The sequence below is a fragment of the Scyliorhinus torazame genome, chromosome 11 (assembly GCF_047496885.1).
Source record: "Scyliorhinus torazame isolate Kashiwa2021f chromosome 11, sScyTor2.1, whole genome shotgun sequence".
Classification (NCBI taxonomy): domain Eukaryota; kingdom Metazoa; phylum Chordata; class Chondrichthyes; order Carcharhiniformes; family Scyliorhinidae; genus Scyliorhinus; species Scyliorhinus torazame.
Window position 1 is genome coordinate 132,605,754 of NC_092717.1, and position 16,612 is coordinate 132,622,365.

The following is a 16,612-nucleotide window of genomic DNA, read 5'->3' on the forward strand; positions in this document are numbered from 1 at the left end:
TCCTTTGTCACTGACCATCACATTGTTGTCTTGGTGGAAAAGTAAAAATGAAACTCAATACGTTATACACATTCCAGTGCAAATTTATAAATGAAAGTATGCCATATTTCATACAAAAATAAGCTGATCACCCTTTTATACAAAACTTATGTGCCAGTTTTGCCTGTGCCTTTGTTTGCTCTACAGCTCTTAAATTTGCAAATCCATTGGTTGCAGGTTGTTGAAAGGCTGTTGACCTCCAGTAGTTGGTGTTGGAGCATGACCTTGAGCAGCTTTGAGTCTGGAAAATCCAGCTTCAAACTGCATCTCGGCATGGGTGACAGCAATCTGGACTGGTTGACAGACTACAGCAACAGCATTGGCAGAGTGACCAGACTGACAGGATGAATTCTGTCACCTTGGAGTGAGGGTAATATGCTTATGCAGGATAGAGCCACTGCCACTCTCCCAGAGTCGTGCCTCAACCAGCAATCCTATTCTGTTGGAGAAGAAATTGTTGAACTGCTGTGGCACGCGGAAGCATTGATATCCAGTGTTCAGACTGATGCCACCCAAATGTTGTGTGGTTGCTCCTTGTACTACAATGAAAGCTGGTCATCACATTAGATCATATTTTATTTTAGCAGGAAGAGTTTAATCTGGATTTGTTACAAAGCAGATTCATATTGTTTTTACAGTTATTAACATTTCATCGTCTTTTTTGTGATGTAAATATAGTGTTGGTCAAAAACAAGACCGATCAATTTGTGAACTCCATTGCATCTTCTGACAGTTGAGGCTAGACCAATTTCCATTGGGGAAAACTAATGCATCTTAGATCAGAGTAGCTTTAAAAACTTCATTGAGTTATTTGCATGCCTTCTGGTGATGTGACTTATTCCATGCAACATTTTAAAAATGTATTGATTGAGTGTTTTTCAAGAAGGCAGATTGCATTTTTAATTCATTTATGAAATGTCAGCATTTATTGCCCATTTCCAATTGCCCTTGAGAAGGTGGTGGTGAATTGCCACCTTGAACCACTGCAGGCCCAGTGGTGTTAGGGATGGAGTTCCAGGAATTTGACCCAGCAACAGTCAAGGAATGGTGATGTATTATAAATTGGGATAGTGACTGGCGTAGACAGTGTCATGATATTCAAACACACACATCATGATAGACACACCAACAGACAAATCAGAACACACAACACCACAACCAATCACAGAAAGATATAAAAGCACAAACACGACACCGTGTGGTCAGTATTAGCTGGAGAGGAGGACCAGGACAGACCTGTTACACGACACACTCAGGGAGACAGCACGTGCAGAGTATCCAGAACGAACTGTAGATAAGAGTTAAAATAAAATAGAGTTGTACTACATACAACTGTGTTGGCTCATCTGTGCACCAGAGAACCCAACACCACATGGTACAGGAGTGGATCGACACCTGCCGGCATACCTCAGTGTACACAGACAACCAGCAGTGCCCAGGCAAAATGATAGAGCTCCCGGTTCCGCAGCCGCTCCAGTGCCAAGGCGATCTCCGCGAAAACTGGCGGCGATTCCGGCAAGTGTTCGAATTGTTCCTGGTGGCAGCTGAACTCCAAGACCTGGATGATAGCGAAAAAATTGAATTTCTCCTCACCATCGCCGGTGCAAAGGCAAGAGAAATATTCACAAGGTTCAGGTTCTTCAGGAGGCAGCAAAGGTACGATTACCAGGCAGTCCTGGACAAATTCTCCAAGTACTGTGAAGAAAACGCAATCCAATCGGCAAGTAAAGGTAAGAAAAGCGGCAGTACTCACCTCGTGGCCGGGATCCCGGAGCCCGAATTCCCAGAGGCCGAAATCCCGGGGCTGGGTCGAGGTCGGCGGCCATCTTGCTAAAGGTATCACGCTAGCACAGTTGCGCGAGCAGTGCGCAGAACCGGAAGTTTAGTTTGCGCATGCGCGAGATGCTGCGCATGCGCAGTCAAGAAAACTGCCATCGGTAAAGGAACAGCGATCTGAGCATGCGCAGTCGCTTCCTACGTGCTACATACCGAGCGTCAGGATGTCAGAGGCCCCAGACCGCACCAATTTAAAGGGGAAACGTCCCAAATCCAATTTAAAAGGGAAACATCCCAAATCAAAAAAACAAAAATCTGTTAAAGCTGTAAAACAACCTTCCCTCACCTGGAATGACAGCACATTGCTGCAAATTGACCCAGGAGATGAATTTGACCTCCGAAGAACCCTCTGACAAGCAGTTACCTACGCACAAGCCGATGATTCCGACCTCGAATACTTCGATGATGATCTTTACAGTGTTTCCGGACCTCGCGAGCCCAATGATAGCTCCGTGGTCCTATACGACTATGACTCGGACGAACCTTTCGTGTTGCACATTGGCGGCCCCCACATTGAATCCGACGCAGATGCGGATTCATTTTTCGGTTTTGAGGATCTTCAACCCAGCAGATATGACGTCCCAACTTATCAGTACCGGATGATGCTGCAGCCTGACATTAACAGACAGGGAGTGGTGCAAGCACACGGAGAGCGCCCTGCTGCCACACAGAGCGTGGTCCACGTCCCGCTCAACGTTCCCGACTCTATGAAAGAAGACATGCAAGACTCCAGAGCGCAGTCCTCGCATGAACCAGAAGTGACTCCAGAGTCACAAGCCTCCACAGCAAGCTCGTGGACAGACTCTACAATTGCAGAAACGCAAGACTCCAGAGCGCAGTCCTTGCATGAACAAGAAGTGACTCCAGAGTCACAAGCCTCCACAGAGAGCTCGTGGACAGCCTCCACGATAGAAGCAACGCAAGACTCCAATGTGCGGTCCTTGCAGGAACAAGACCATGAGGGTCTAGCAACCTCTCCTGACCAACCAGCGGCAGACGATGCAAGTCTGCCATGCTCACGTGAACAGCAAGAAGGCTATAACAGCCTACCATGCTCCACTACACAGCAGCATGACCATGACGGTCTCTCATGCTACAATGAAGGGCACAGCGCTGAAGACTGTTCCAGCCCAACTGAAGACAAGCCAAAGGAATCGCCTCTTCCAAGCCCGAAGAAAAAAGGTTTATGCGCTGACCTTTAGGATCATTATAGCCGAACAGAGATTAGTAATGCTGCACGGTCACAGAACGATGCTGAGGATTTGCTAAAGAAATTAATTGAATGTTTAACTTGCAAGGAGCAGACTGAGAATTGCCAGTGTTTTAGTACGGATCGAAAAAATGGACAAGACATTGATCCTCAGGTAATGGAAATAACTCAACCTGAATCATATCTACAGCAGGGACAAATGTCTCCCTTCAACACAACGCCGCAAAGTCCCAACTTCGGAGACCAGCAGTTAGTCAGTAATGACTCTTCAAACCTTGAGGGAAACATTAATTGCATTGAACCTATACACACTCCACTGATAAATGAGTAGAACATTGGAGCAAGAATTCTGAGGACACCGACATCGAGTAGCCAGATAACGAATTTAAAACCCGCAGCAGTTTCAAGTGAACCAAGTGTGCTTTCCACTAATGGTGAAGATGCAGATAAGGTCGACCCGATTATCCATTGTACCACACTAACCCCAGTGATTAAGCAGTTATGTATGGGGAGTATAATGTGGGCAATTGAGAACAGTAAAAGAGAGACTGTGACCATGCCAGTCCCAGCAAAATCGGACCCAGAGACCATGAAGGCATGTACATTAGACAAAGATAAATATGAGGTACCTGAGAAGAAAAGTGAAACGGAATGTTCTTTGGAAAATAGTACAATGTCGATAGAAACATTGGATCCTATATTCGAGACCATACATATGGGAGAATTTGGGGGTAATAAACAAGGTTCTGCAATGTCTGGGGGAAGATTTAAAATTCCAAAGAAGAAAAGCCCAAATGAAGGACAACGGCAAGACAATGACAGTCCACCGACATGGTGTGCACCACCAGATGAAAACTCTGACAATTTACCCAACCCTAGTGAACAGCAAGCTGCTAATGAGGATCTATCCACGGGATGTGAGGCGAGTGACGACAGCATCCCACTTCCCATGCAAAAGGTGCAAGGTGACAGACCTCGCGTAGTGCGTACCGAGGCACTCGACGATCACGGTGGGACCACTGACGACTGCGGCGGCGGCGCACCGCTTCCACCCTCGATGGCTCGAGCCTCTCCACTGGTTGGTGCATTCCTGCATGTTCCGACTCCAGAAGTGCAGCTTCAGGGAATCTCGGCTGCCTCCAGTGAACCTGTTGGGACTCCGGACGGGGGGCATCGACGGAAGGCAGAACGGACTCCAGATGGGGAGCGGCCAAGCGCCGATTCTGATTCGCGCACGCCAGACCTTGCTCCGGACGGGCGGTGTCGCGGCCTCGGTGATGGCACGCTCAGGGTGACGGCGGATGCCACGGCGACAGGGAACGGATCGCGTGGCAGTCCCACTGGGTCGGCAGTGGCGACCAGCACCGGCGGTCCAGGACGGACCACCAATTCGCGCCATCGCCAGACGTTGATGCGAGCAACAATTCTCTCTCCAAGGCGACATGCTTCGACGTTTCTCTGCGGAGTCGCCCTTCCGGCACAGCAGGTGGCCGGAACCAGCGTGCACGGTCTCGGCCAACTTCCACATCTGGCACAGTCATCGCCTTGCATGATATTAGTGATGGTGCTTCTTCGATGGCAACGACCCATCGGCTACAAGATGCCGTCCACCACAAACATAAAAAGAAAAAAGACTCCACCTTGTTCCTGGCATGCAGGGCGGATGGATTGGTGCGTAGGCGCAATCAGCGAGCTTTGCGCCGCCTTCCACGCTCGCAACTGAACCGTACGCACACGCCGGATCCTCCACTGGTTCCCAAGGATGACTTTGTGGAGATGCCACGGATCATGCCCCTTCCATCGCCACCAGAACCAAACCACCGCCAAGGCAACACTAACAAAGATGTTGAATGTTATATTTGCACGAATGAAAAACCAAGCACTGCACGAAGTACAACAAATGGAAAAGTAGAGACTTCGGCAGCAGCATCACCTCCAACAGTCCAAGGTGAACCAGTGTGAACCCAAATCTCCACAGCTGAACCGGCTTGAGGACCAGCCTATTCTTGAGGCGGTCACCCATTAGACTGGACTTATAACGCTGTTCATACGTTCAAAAAGTCAAACACTTCTGTATTATAACCTGTTGTTGTTTATCGTTCCAGATATCGTCTGACCGGACCACTGTTCAAGTTTTTTTTTCTCTCGCATTCATGTTTTGTTATGGTACAACCTTGTTAGTGTGACGCACCCGACATCGCCCCATGTAAATAGTTACGTCATATACACACGCTGTACACAACACACACACACACTCTTAGATGCACTCACGACACAATTATATTTATAACCACGTAGGCACATACCTTTGTAAAATGGGGGGATGTCATGATATTCAAACACACACATCATGATAGACACACCAACAGACAAATCAGAACACACAACACCACAACCAATCACAGAAAGATATAAAAGCACAAACACGACACCTGGTGGTCAGTATTAGCTGGAGAGGAGGACCAGGACAGACCTGCTACACGACACACTCAGGGAGACAGCACGTGCAGAGTATCCAGAACGAACTGTAGATAAGAGTTAAAATAAAATAGAGTTGTACTACATACAACTGTGTTGGCTCATCTGTGCACCAGAGAACCCAACACCACAGACAGGAACTTCCAGATGGTGGTGTTCCCATGTACCTGCTGCCCTTGTCCTTCTAGATAGTAGAGGTCATGGGTTTGGAAGGTGCCATCTAAAGTGATTTGAAGTGTTCTGCAGTGCATCTTGTAGATGGTACACACTGCTGCCACGGTGTGACGGTGGTGGAGAGAATGAATGTTAATAGATGGAATGTCAATCCATGGCTGGTGTAGAGATGCTAGAGTGCTGTTGAAGATGCACTCATCCAAGCAGGTGGGGAGTATTTCACCGCACTCTTGACTTGTGCCTTGAAGATGATTAACAGGCTTTGAGGACTCGGGAGATGAGTTACTCGCCGTAGGATTTCTAGCCTCTGACCTGCTCTTGAAATGAAAATCGCTTATTGTCACAAGTAGGCTTCAAATGTAGTTACTGTGAAAAGTCCCTAGTCGCCACATTCCGTGCCTGTTCGGGAAGGCTGGTACAGGAATTGAACCGTTCTGCTGGCCTACCTTGGTCTGCTTTCAAAGCCAGCGATTTAGCTCTGCTAAACCAGCCCCTGGACCAGTTCAGCTACTCTAATTCAGTTTCTGGTCAACGTTAACCACTTGGGTGTTGACTTTTATACAAGGGAGCTGGAGTATAGTAAAAAAAAGTTGTCCTGTTACAATTGCACAGTGGTTTGGAGAGGCCACATTTGGAGTCTCTACATTTAAAAATATTCTTGCATTGCATCCTTATGGATGCTCCGTCATTGAATATATTTAAGTCTGAGATGGACAGATCTTTCGTGTCTCAGGGAATGAAGGGATACAGGAAGTGGGCAGAAAAGTGGAGTTGAAACCAATGATCAGCCATGGTCATACTGAATGGCAGAGCAGGCTCGACGGGCTCCTGTCTCTTGTGTTCCGCAGAGCACATTGTTATTATCCTTGTTCAGATTCCAAAGTTGCTTGTCGGATCCAGTTGGAGACCGATAACATTTTGTTTAAAGTAGGTAATGTTTGTGATTCAAGGTACTTACTAAAAGAATAAAACCACATAATTTCACTGATTTTGAACAAGCAAAAATAAACATGCTATACAAGGTTGGAAAGATAAAACAAATTACAATATCTATATTATACTCATTAAGGATATGTATGAGGTACATGTGAATTAACAAGTTAATGATGGTCGACCAAGACCAAATCCTTGGATTTGTCAACAACCCACCTAGACATTAGAAATATTGTGAGCCAACCAATGTCGCTGAAACTATGTCATTCCCTCACAAGGGTTCCAGTCTTCACCTTCAAAGATCTCGCTTTGGAATTCTCTCTAAAAGTCACTCAAACTCGATGGCTTCAGAGACAGCACACCTCATGGTTTCAGTTTTGTCTCCTGAAATTCCATTCCCCTGGTTTGCCGAGTACACTCAAATATCAACTTACAAGCACGATTTCAGCTCTTCAGCCGAACCAAGAACAGCATTACTGCTTCAAATGGTTACCTTTACCCCAACCCAGGGCTTCTCATGAGTCCTCTTTAATTAAATCCTGCTTCTGGTAGCCCTTTATCTCATTTGGAGCCAATTTCACTGCTCTTTTTTCTCAACTTAACTAGGGCCTATTTCTGTCCCCTGTCTTTGTCTCTTACCTGTGACTTGCATTGGGACCACTCCCTGGCCCCTCTCGCCTCTTTGACACCTCTCCCTGTCCTCCTCCCTTGTCCCCTGTCTGGGAGACTTGCTAATAATAATCTTTATTAGTGTCACAAGTAGGCTTACATTAACACTGCAGGTTACTGTAAAAATCCACTAGTTGCCACGCTACGGCATCTGTTCGGGTACACCGAAGGAGAATTCAGAATATCCAATTCACCTAACAAACACGTCTTTCGGGACTTGTGGGAGGAAACCCGGAGAAACCCATGCAGACACAGGTGAACCTGCAGACTCCTCACAAACAGTGACCCAAGCCGGGAATTGACCCCTGGCGCTGTGAAACAACAGTGCTAACAATTGACGGTTCTGACGCTCTGCACCCAGCTAACTGACCCAGGGTTTTTGTACCCTTATGTCTTCTTGCACAAGTGCGCAGCCTGGCCTCGGCCTGTAGAACGTGAGGAGACAGAACTATGCATGTGCAGCCCGCTCCCAGCCTGTACATACATAAGAAGTCTGAAGACTGTTGGAACTTGGAGTTTCCAATCTCCACATTCCATGCTCCGGTAAATTTGGATTTCATAAAATTTGTTGGGAAGCAGCAATTTATCTGGAGTTGCATCTTTCCACCATGTGTAGCGAAGAACAAATATCCTAACTGAAGAGTTATATTTTGAAGTTATAGACTCTTGTTTCAATATGATGTCTTTATTCCAAATCAATAATTATGGTAGTTAGAATCACTACATCAATTTATATCTTCTGCCAGAAGAAACTGTTGCCGTTTGTACTTCAAACTTGACCAAAAAATGTTATATGCCTCAGTAATTTATCTAGTTTTAATTTGTTCCTTTGTACTTTCTCTGAAGTCAATTCTAGTTTACTAAGTTTTAAATCCCTGTTTGTATTGAACTAAGAATGGATTGGCTAAACTTATTTCCATTTCAGTGAAAGTAGATTAGTTGTAGGAGATGACACAGAAAATAAAGAATCTCCTTTTATCATTTCCAGAATTTGAGAATCAAATATTGTCAGACCTAATAACAGGTACAACATCAGCATCAACTCTGCAATGTGTAAAATTGCATAATTATATCCTGTCCACAAAACACGGGACAAATCCAATCAACTAATTACCATCCCATCAATCTGCACTTATTCACCAGTAAAGTGATTGGACAGTGTCATCAACAGGTTCACCAAGGGTACTATCAGGTGACAGGTATTCAGCAATAACCTGCTCAGTTTGGATTCGTCAAGGGCACTCTACTTCTGGCCTCAATTTGGGTTGTTCCAAGAATGGACAAAAAAAAAGCTAAATTCCGAGCGTGAAGTGAGAGAGCCTGCCCTTGATCATTTATGTATTTATTGCCTGCGACATAGGTGCTGTAGCAAAATTTGAAATCATTGGGAATCGGGGGAAACGCCCCATTGACGTCATACCTAGCACAAGGTGAGAAGTGGGGAAGTTTGCTGATGGTTGCTCAATGTTCAGTACCATTCAGGACTCCTCAGATACTGCAGAAATCTTACCCCCCCCCCCCCCCCCCCCCCACTGCAAGATCGGGCCAGCAGCCAGGCTTGTGTTGAAAAGAGGCAAGTGACGCAGGTGTCACACTTCTGTCAGGTATTGATCTATCCAAAAATAGATCCTAAGCATCTCTCCTTGGCTCACCATAACCAAATCCTCCAGTATCAACATCCTGTTACCATTAGTCCAGTTAAGTTTCTGGTCATTAATATAAATACTGGGAATTCTGCAGCAAGTAGCTCGCCTCCTGACACCACCCTGCCACCCCCCCAAAAAAAAATGGTCTACCATCGAATCGGCACAAGTCAGGAGTGTGATCTGGGTGAGTGCAGCTCCAACAACACTCAAGAAGCTTAACACCATCCAGGACACAAGCACATTTGATCAGCACCCCGTGCACCACGTTAAACATTCAGTTCCTCCGCCACTGGCACAGTGGTAAAATGCACTACATCAACTCACCAAGGCTCCTCAGTAACCTCTTTCAAATCAACAACCTCTACCACCTGGCAGGACAACGGCAGCAGGTGCATGGGAACACCGCCACTTGCATGTTCCTCTCCCAAGACTCCTTTCGTTCTGACTGGGAACTATATCGCCATTCCTTCACCAAATTGCCATTCCTTAATTATATCGCCATTCCTTCACTATAACTCCATTCATTCACAGTCACTGGGTCAAAATCCTGAAACACTGTGCCTAACAGAACTGCAGGTTCTACATGCACCACATGAACAGCAGTAGTCCAAAAAGGCTGCTCACCACCTGCTCAAAGGTGATTAAGATGGGCAATAAATCCTGACTTTGTCAGCAGCACTCATCTCATGAATGAAAATAAACAACAAAAAACATCAGTCACACCTGGGGTGTCTTTGTTTAGCCCAGTGTTTTCTAACAATTAAGCACATTGAAGCTTTTCACGGGGAGAACAATATTGGGTAAGACAATTTTATGTTTTGTTAGGATATGTTGTAAACCTTTGCCAGTTCTGTGTTTCCTTTTTAATTCCTTGCTGGCTGCCTTTAATCTACAATCTTCTTGCTAACTGCTGCAAAACTTTTTTTTTTTGCTTAAGCTATAAACCTTAGGCAAACCTGAAATGCCGCTGGTCTAATGGACTAGACAGGACTTCCCTTTTAGGTTCTGTGGCAGAGCCCATGATGTCAGTTTGATAGACTTGGCAAGCAACCAATCATGAATCTGGAAGTCTGATGGATCGCCTGTTGTTGCTTGCGATTGGTGGAGCCATTCAGAATCTTCTGGAAGAAAGGGAGGTCATGTGAAGGGCTCCATTTTGTCCTGAATTCTGTGAGAAGAGATTCAGCCAGGAAGCAGCTGGAGAATTCTCTCTGCCAGTGATTTAAAAGGCTGCTAGTCAGACCTGTGACAGACAGTAGTCAGAACTGTGACTGAATCTTCTGGAGTACAAGGCTGCCAGCAGTTTCTTACCAGATCTGTGATTTTTATATCCTCTGTCTCAATGGCTTGGAAGAACCTAAACTGAGAATTCTCTTAATAATGCAGCCGAGTTTTCTACACAGAGATCTGGCAAGTCCCCATACTATGCGCTTTTATTTGACACAATAACCTTCAATTTAACACTTTATCAAATGCCTTCTGGAAATCTACAGTATGTCCACTGGTTCCCCTTTATCGACAGCACATGTAATTCCTTCAAAGAACTCCGATAAATTGTTCAAGCTGAAAGTTTCACCCATAAACACTTCACATTGGAGCCTCTGTTGCAAAAGTCACTTTGCCCAAAGCAGTTCCTAACCATACAACTGGCCATGCCCCCAGTTTGGCATGGGAAGTCTCCGCTGATTGCATTTCGGCATTTTCTTATTAAGCCCATATTCTTGAGTACATCGGCACCATGAACACATTAATCCAACACCCTGTATTTAAATTATGTTAACATTCAGTTTAAACTAGTCCTAATTCTGTTCAGCTGCAACTGATTGAATGCACCTGTTTGGTTTCAATTGACTGCTGGTCATAAGCCTTGTGTATAAAGAACAAAAAAGTCAATTGAACCTAATTTAAGTAAAATACCCAACTGTATTAAATCAGTCAAAACATGTCTGATTTCTGACAATCCCACTATCATGCTAGAGAAATTATCTGTTCTAGTTACCAGTTGATTGTTCTAGTTCCTGGGAGATTTAATGTTGGGTCAACCTAAGAAGCTTGTGAAGAAACTTGAGCGTATCTTCACTTTGGCAAAGCTAATGCAGTGCCCAGCCCATTCTGGATGTGTTTTGACATTTACTCCCCTGGCAGAAACTCCATGCCTTCTTTCTTGAGATCAGCTGAGGAAGAAATTTGATGCAAAGCTTCTTGTGCCGCTATTAACTTGTATTGCAAAATGAATCCCGATGTGAACTAGTTTAGTTTGTGCTCATACTACAAGTAACATATAATTTCAGATGTGGCACTCGGAGACAATGGAAAACATTATTTGTAGTTTCTGTGCTTTCTTTAATATTTTTTATGCAAAGCCATAGGCCATCCATTATCCTTAGATAAAGTAGCATCTTTTCAGACAAATGTTGGGTCCCCGTTTCAGTATTAAATATTTTCCTGTAAAAAGACATTTATTTTTTAAAATCCTTAGTCCAGTCTTTTTCCCTTTTTTCCCCAAGTAAATCCAAAGTTTATTAGAAATTAGAATTGTCCGTTCATCAAAGATATATATGGGGAAGAGATGGCGCAGTGGTATTGTCATTCAACTAGTAAGCCAGAGATCCAGGTTAATGCTCTGGGGACCCAGATTCGAATCCCATCATGGCAGATGATGAAATTTGAATTCAATAAAAATCTGGAATTAAAAGCCTGACCATGGAACAATTGTTGATTGTCGTAAAAACCCATCTGGTTCACTGATCTCCAATCGGGAAGGAAATTTGCCGTCCTTACTTGGTCTGGCCTACATGTGACGCCTAAATGCCCTCTGAAACGGCCTAGCAAGCCGCTCAGTTCAAGGGCAATTGGGATGGGCAATAAATGCATGCCCAGCCAGCAACGCCCAAATCCCATGGATGAGTTTTAAAAATATATACAGTTTGATCTCCAACGTTATCAGTGATGCTCATTTCTTGGCAGCTCTTAAATTACACCTTGTCTCTGTGATTCTTGATGGACCTTGCACAAATGAGACATACACTGTAGTTTAATAATTGATGCATTATTCACATCTCAATCAGTTTCCTGAATATATTCAAAGTGCATATCTTCTTGTGTTCTGGATTTCACTGCTATTTTACACCTCTATAGACTTTTCAAAACAAATAATTTGTCGTGTTAGTCAAGATGCCACTGTGACATTTCACAAAAATTGTATAATATACTTTAAGCTGATTAAATCTCCAGTGCTTGGGGAATACAGAGGTATAATGAAAAATGACAAGTGGGTGTAGTACTGTATCTTAAAGGCTTACATAAAATATAACCCGGAATACTACAATAAACATTCTTGTCAAAAACATTCTTGTCAACTACTACTACAATAACTTGAGAAGTAATCCAGAATTAAACACTACCTGGTCGATGTAGTTTGACCTATCATAGAATGTACAGTGCAGAAGCAGGCCATTCGGCCCATCGAGTCTACACCGGCCATTGGAAAGAGCACCCTACCTAAGCCCACGCCTCCACCCTATCCCCGTAACCCAGTAACCTCAAGTAAATGTTTTGGACACTTAAGGGCAATTTATCATGGCCAATCCACCTAACCTGCACATCTTTGGACTGTGGGAGGAAACCCACGCAGACACAGGGAGAATGTGCAGACTCCGCACAGACATTGACCCAATCCGGGAATGCACTTTAATGTAAATTCATATACCACATTGTGTGATAGCAAGATGTCCTTTTGACTTGAAAGCAGCATCCTGTTAGTGGTGAATGCCACTCTTGATTCTATTGAACAGTTGCAGTGTGAAACAGCTAATGTCACCTGATCAAATCTTTTAGGTACCTTGCTCTTCCAGGGTAATCTGAAGTAGACAGGGCCAAAAATAATGGCCTTAAGCCCCTTCATGAATTTGTGTGATATATAGCACAAGATGATCTGATCAGGATATCATTATCCCACAGGATGATACGTTTTCTACATTTCAATCTGCAGCTGCATGTAATCATCTCCTTGCATGTCTTAATGGGGTTAATGCTACACTCAAATTGATATTCGAAATGGAGCAATCAAATGAACTCCCCTTCCTTGGCGTTCTAGTTAAGAAATCCACCAGGGGGTTCTTTACCATCGTGTATCGTAAGTCTACCTTCAATGGTTAATATACACGTTGGGATTCTTACAGTTCCACACATAAGAGTTGTCTTATTGGTAATCTTGTAAATAAGGCCCAAGCCATTTGCTCACCATGCAAACTTGATGCTAATGAGTCTAATCTGTAGAACTTCAGCAAACATCTTTTGGAATCCACGTACACAACAACAATTCCCCCATTATTTCTAAATTAGCACAGGGCTAAATCGCTGGCTTTGAAAGCAGACCAACGCAGGCCAGCAGCATGGTTCAATTCCCGTAACAGCCTCCCCGAACAGGCGCCGGAATTTGGCGACTAGGGGCTTTTCACAGTAACTTCATTCGAAGTCTATTTGTGACAATAAGTGATTTTCATTTCATTTCATCAATCAGGTTATTCAAACACAATTTGCTTTTTAACAAATCTATGCTGACTCCCATTTTTTAGCCCATATATTCCAAAGTATCTCAGAATTTTGTGCTAGATTAAGATGATAAGAAATAGGAACAGAAGCCTGCCCCACCATTCAATGGGATCATGGCTGATCCGACATACCTCACACCTACTTTCCCGCTCTTTCCATGTAAGTCTTGCTTCCCTTACTGATCAAGAATCTAAGTATCTCAGCCTTGAATATACACAACAACAATACAGCACAGGAACAGGCCCTTCGACCCTCCAAGTACTCTGTCCCCACAATTCTCTGTGGCAAGGACTGCAAAAGACTCACAACCCTCTGAGAGAAGAAATTCCTCCTCATCTCATTCTTAAATTGGCAGTCCTTCCTGAGACTATGCCCCCTGGTCCTAGACTTTCCCATGAGGGGAAACATCCTCTCAGCATTTACCCTGTCAAACCCCTTAACAATTCTATATATTTCAATAAGATCACCTCTCATTCTTCTAAATTCCAATGAGCAGAGCCCCAACTTGTTTCACCTTTGCTCATAAGACAATCTCTGTATATCAGGAATCATCCTAGTGAACCTTCTCTGAATCGCCTCCAATGATACAATATATTTTGTAAATAATGGGATCAAAACCTCAGTATGCCAGATGTGGTCTCACGGTACCTTGTGCAGTTGCAGCAAGACTTCCCTACTCTTCAGCCCCCTTGAAATAAGGGCCAACATTCCATTAGCCTTCCTGCTAGCTTTGCATTTAATATTTCCAGTCCTCTGGTACTGCTCCAGAATCAAAAGGATTTTTAGAACATTACAACCCATGTATCTACTATCTCTGTAGCTACTTTTAGGATCCTAGGATGCAAGCCATGGGACTTATCTGGTTTAGCCCCATCAGTTTGTCAAAACTACTTCTCTAGTGCTGGTGATGGTATTTCCCACAGTACTCCAGACGTGGTCTCACCAGTACCTTGTACAGTTGCAGCAAGACTTCCTTACTCTTGTACTTCAACCCCTTGGAAATAAGGGCCAGCCAACATTCCAATAGCCTTCCTGATTATCTGCTGCACCTTTGTGCTAGCTTTGTGTTTTGTGCACAAGTGCCCCCACATCCCTTTGTGTTGAAGCTTTCTGCAGTTTTTGTCCATTTAAATAGTACTCTGTTCTTTTGTTTGCCCTTCCAAAATGAACAACTTCACATTTTCCCACATTATACTCCATTTGCTAACTTTTGCCCACTTACTTAACCTATCAATTTCTCTTTGCAAACTGTTTCTATCCCTCTTGCAACTTGCCTTTCCACCTATTTTTGTGTCGTCTGCAAATTTAGCAACAGTAGACTTGCTTCCTTCCACCAAGTCATTAATATATATTGTAAACTGTTGCAGTCCAAGCATTAATCCCTGTGAAACCCAACTGGTTACAGGTCACCAACCTGAAAAGGAACCCCTTATTCCCACTCGCTGTTTCCCACCTATTATTCAATTCTCTATCCATATACGATCTCCCAACACCATGAGCTCTTATCTTCTGACGTAACCTTATGTGAGGTATCTGTCGAACACCTTCTGGAAGTCCAAATACAACACATTAACCAGTTCTCCTCTAACCAAGCTGATTCAGACTTTCTTGAAAAACTCCAACCTGGAGTCTCGTTTGCAGCCCCAGAAATGCTTATCTGTTCCCTTTACAATTGAATCCCCTACAACTATTGCATTCCCACACTTTTTACTCCTCCCCTGAGCAGCAGGGCCAACTGTAGTGGGACAAAATTGGCAGTCACTGCTTTCCCCCGAGAGTCCATTCCCCTCAACAGTATCCAAAACAGTATATCTGTTTTGCAAGAGAAAAGCCGCTGGGGATTACTGCAATGCCTGCCTAGTCCTCTTGCTCTGCCTTGTGTTCATTCCCTTCATGCCTGTGGACTGGTGTGCATTGTCACCATCTCTCTATACACGCTACCAATGATGCACTCTGCCACACGGAAGCTCCACAGTGTCCCCAGTCGGCGCTCCAGCTCGGGAACCTAGACTTCCAGGACTTGCAGCTGGAGACACTTGCTGCGCACATGCTGGCCCCGAGCATTGGAAATATGCCCAGCTTCCCAGATAGAGCAGGAGGAGAAAACCACAACTTTGAACTCTCCTGCCATGATTTACCCCTTTGGATTAAACCTTTAAAGGACTCTTAAAATCAAGTAATATCAAATACTTCTTCCCTTCACCACGTTAATACAGAATATAGTCCTTACAAACGATAAACCACACAATAAAGACTTTACAATCTACAAGTAATAACAGTAGAAGTATAAATACTCATCAAATCAGGGACTTCCACTTGCCCCGCGTCATGAATCCCTGCATCACCTCAGAAACTCTGCGTCTGGATTGAGTGAAGGTTACACCTGATGTCATTTATTTCTCAACATTTAAATCTTAAATATCATTTGAACCTGTCTTTGAGGTATAGTGGCTTCTGGGAGAGAGCAGCCCATTTTAATACTTTGGCGAAGGAGGGAGCAACCCATTTTAATACTTTGGTGAAGGAGGAGAGAAAAATGGTAAATGTAGCTTCTACTGACTGATCACTCAGGGATGTTGATAACGGTGAAGTTAGGAATTCACTTTTCACTCTCCAAACTTAAAATGTACGATTTTCAATGAAATTTTCAGGGAACAAAGTTTTCTCACTGACTTTAGAGTTAATGATTCATCATTTGAAAAACATTTTTTTTTTAAATTTTTAGTTCCAGGTTCTTCTAGGAGACCTTGGGTACTTGGAAAAGTGATGGAAAAAGAATATTGTCAAGCGAAAAAGGTAAGAATTTTCAGCTTTTGCCACAAAGATCTGATCTGCCGCTGGAAATTATTGGCAAGCCAAAGAACTCTTAATTTTTCCATTCAGTATATTGGGGCAATTATTCAGAATTGTTCTGCTTGGTGCAATATGTCAGACCAGTCATTCAGGATATAAAAATAGAAAATGCTGGAAATACTCGCAGGTCAGGCAGCAACTATGAAGAGAAACCGTTAACATTTCAAGTCAAGAGTTGGGGAAAGTTAGAAATGTTGTAGATTTTGAGCAAGTGAAATGG

The 16,612-nt window shown here is 43.9% G+C and overlaps 1 protein-coding gene across 3 annotated transcripts in view; it reads left to right on the forward strand.

The window, feature by feature from the left end:
* Positions 1-16,612, forward strand: part of rb1cc1 (RB1-inducible coiled-coil 1) — a 250,378-nt gene that overhangs the window by 225,917 nt on the left and 7,849 nt on the right. For all 3 annotated transcript variants that reach the window (XM_072467777.1, XM_072467778.1, XM_072467779.1), the window contains one exon: positions 16,265-16,335. In XM_072467777.1, the coding sequence (XP_072323878.1) occupies positions 16,265-16,335 (71 nt within the window). The remainder of the gene's footprint in view (positions 1-16,264; positions 16,336-16,612) is intronic.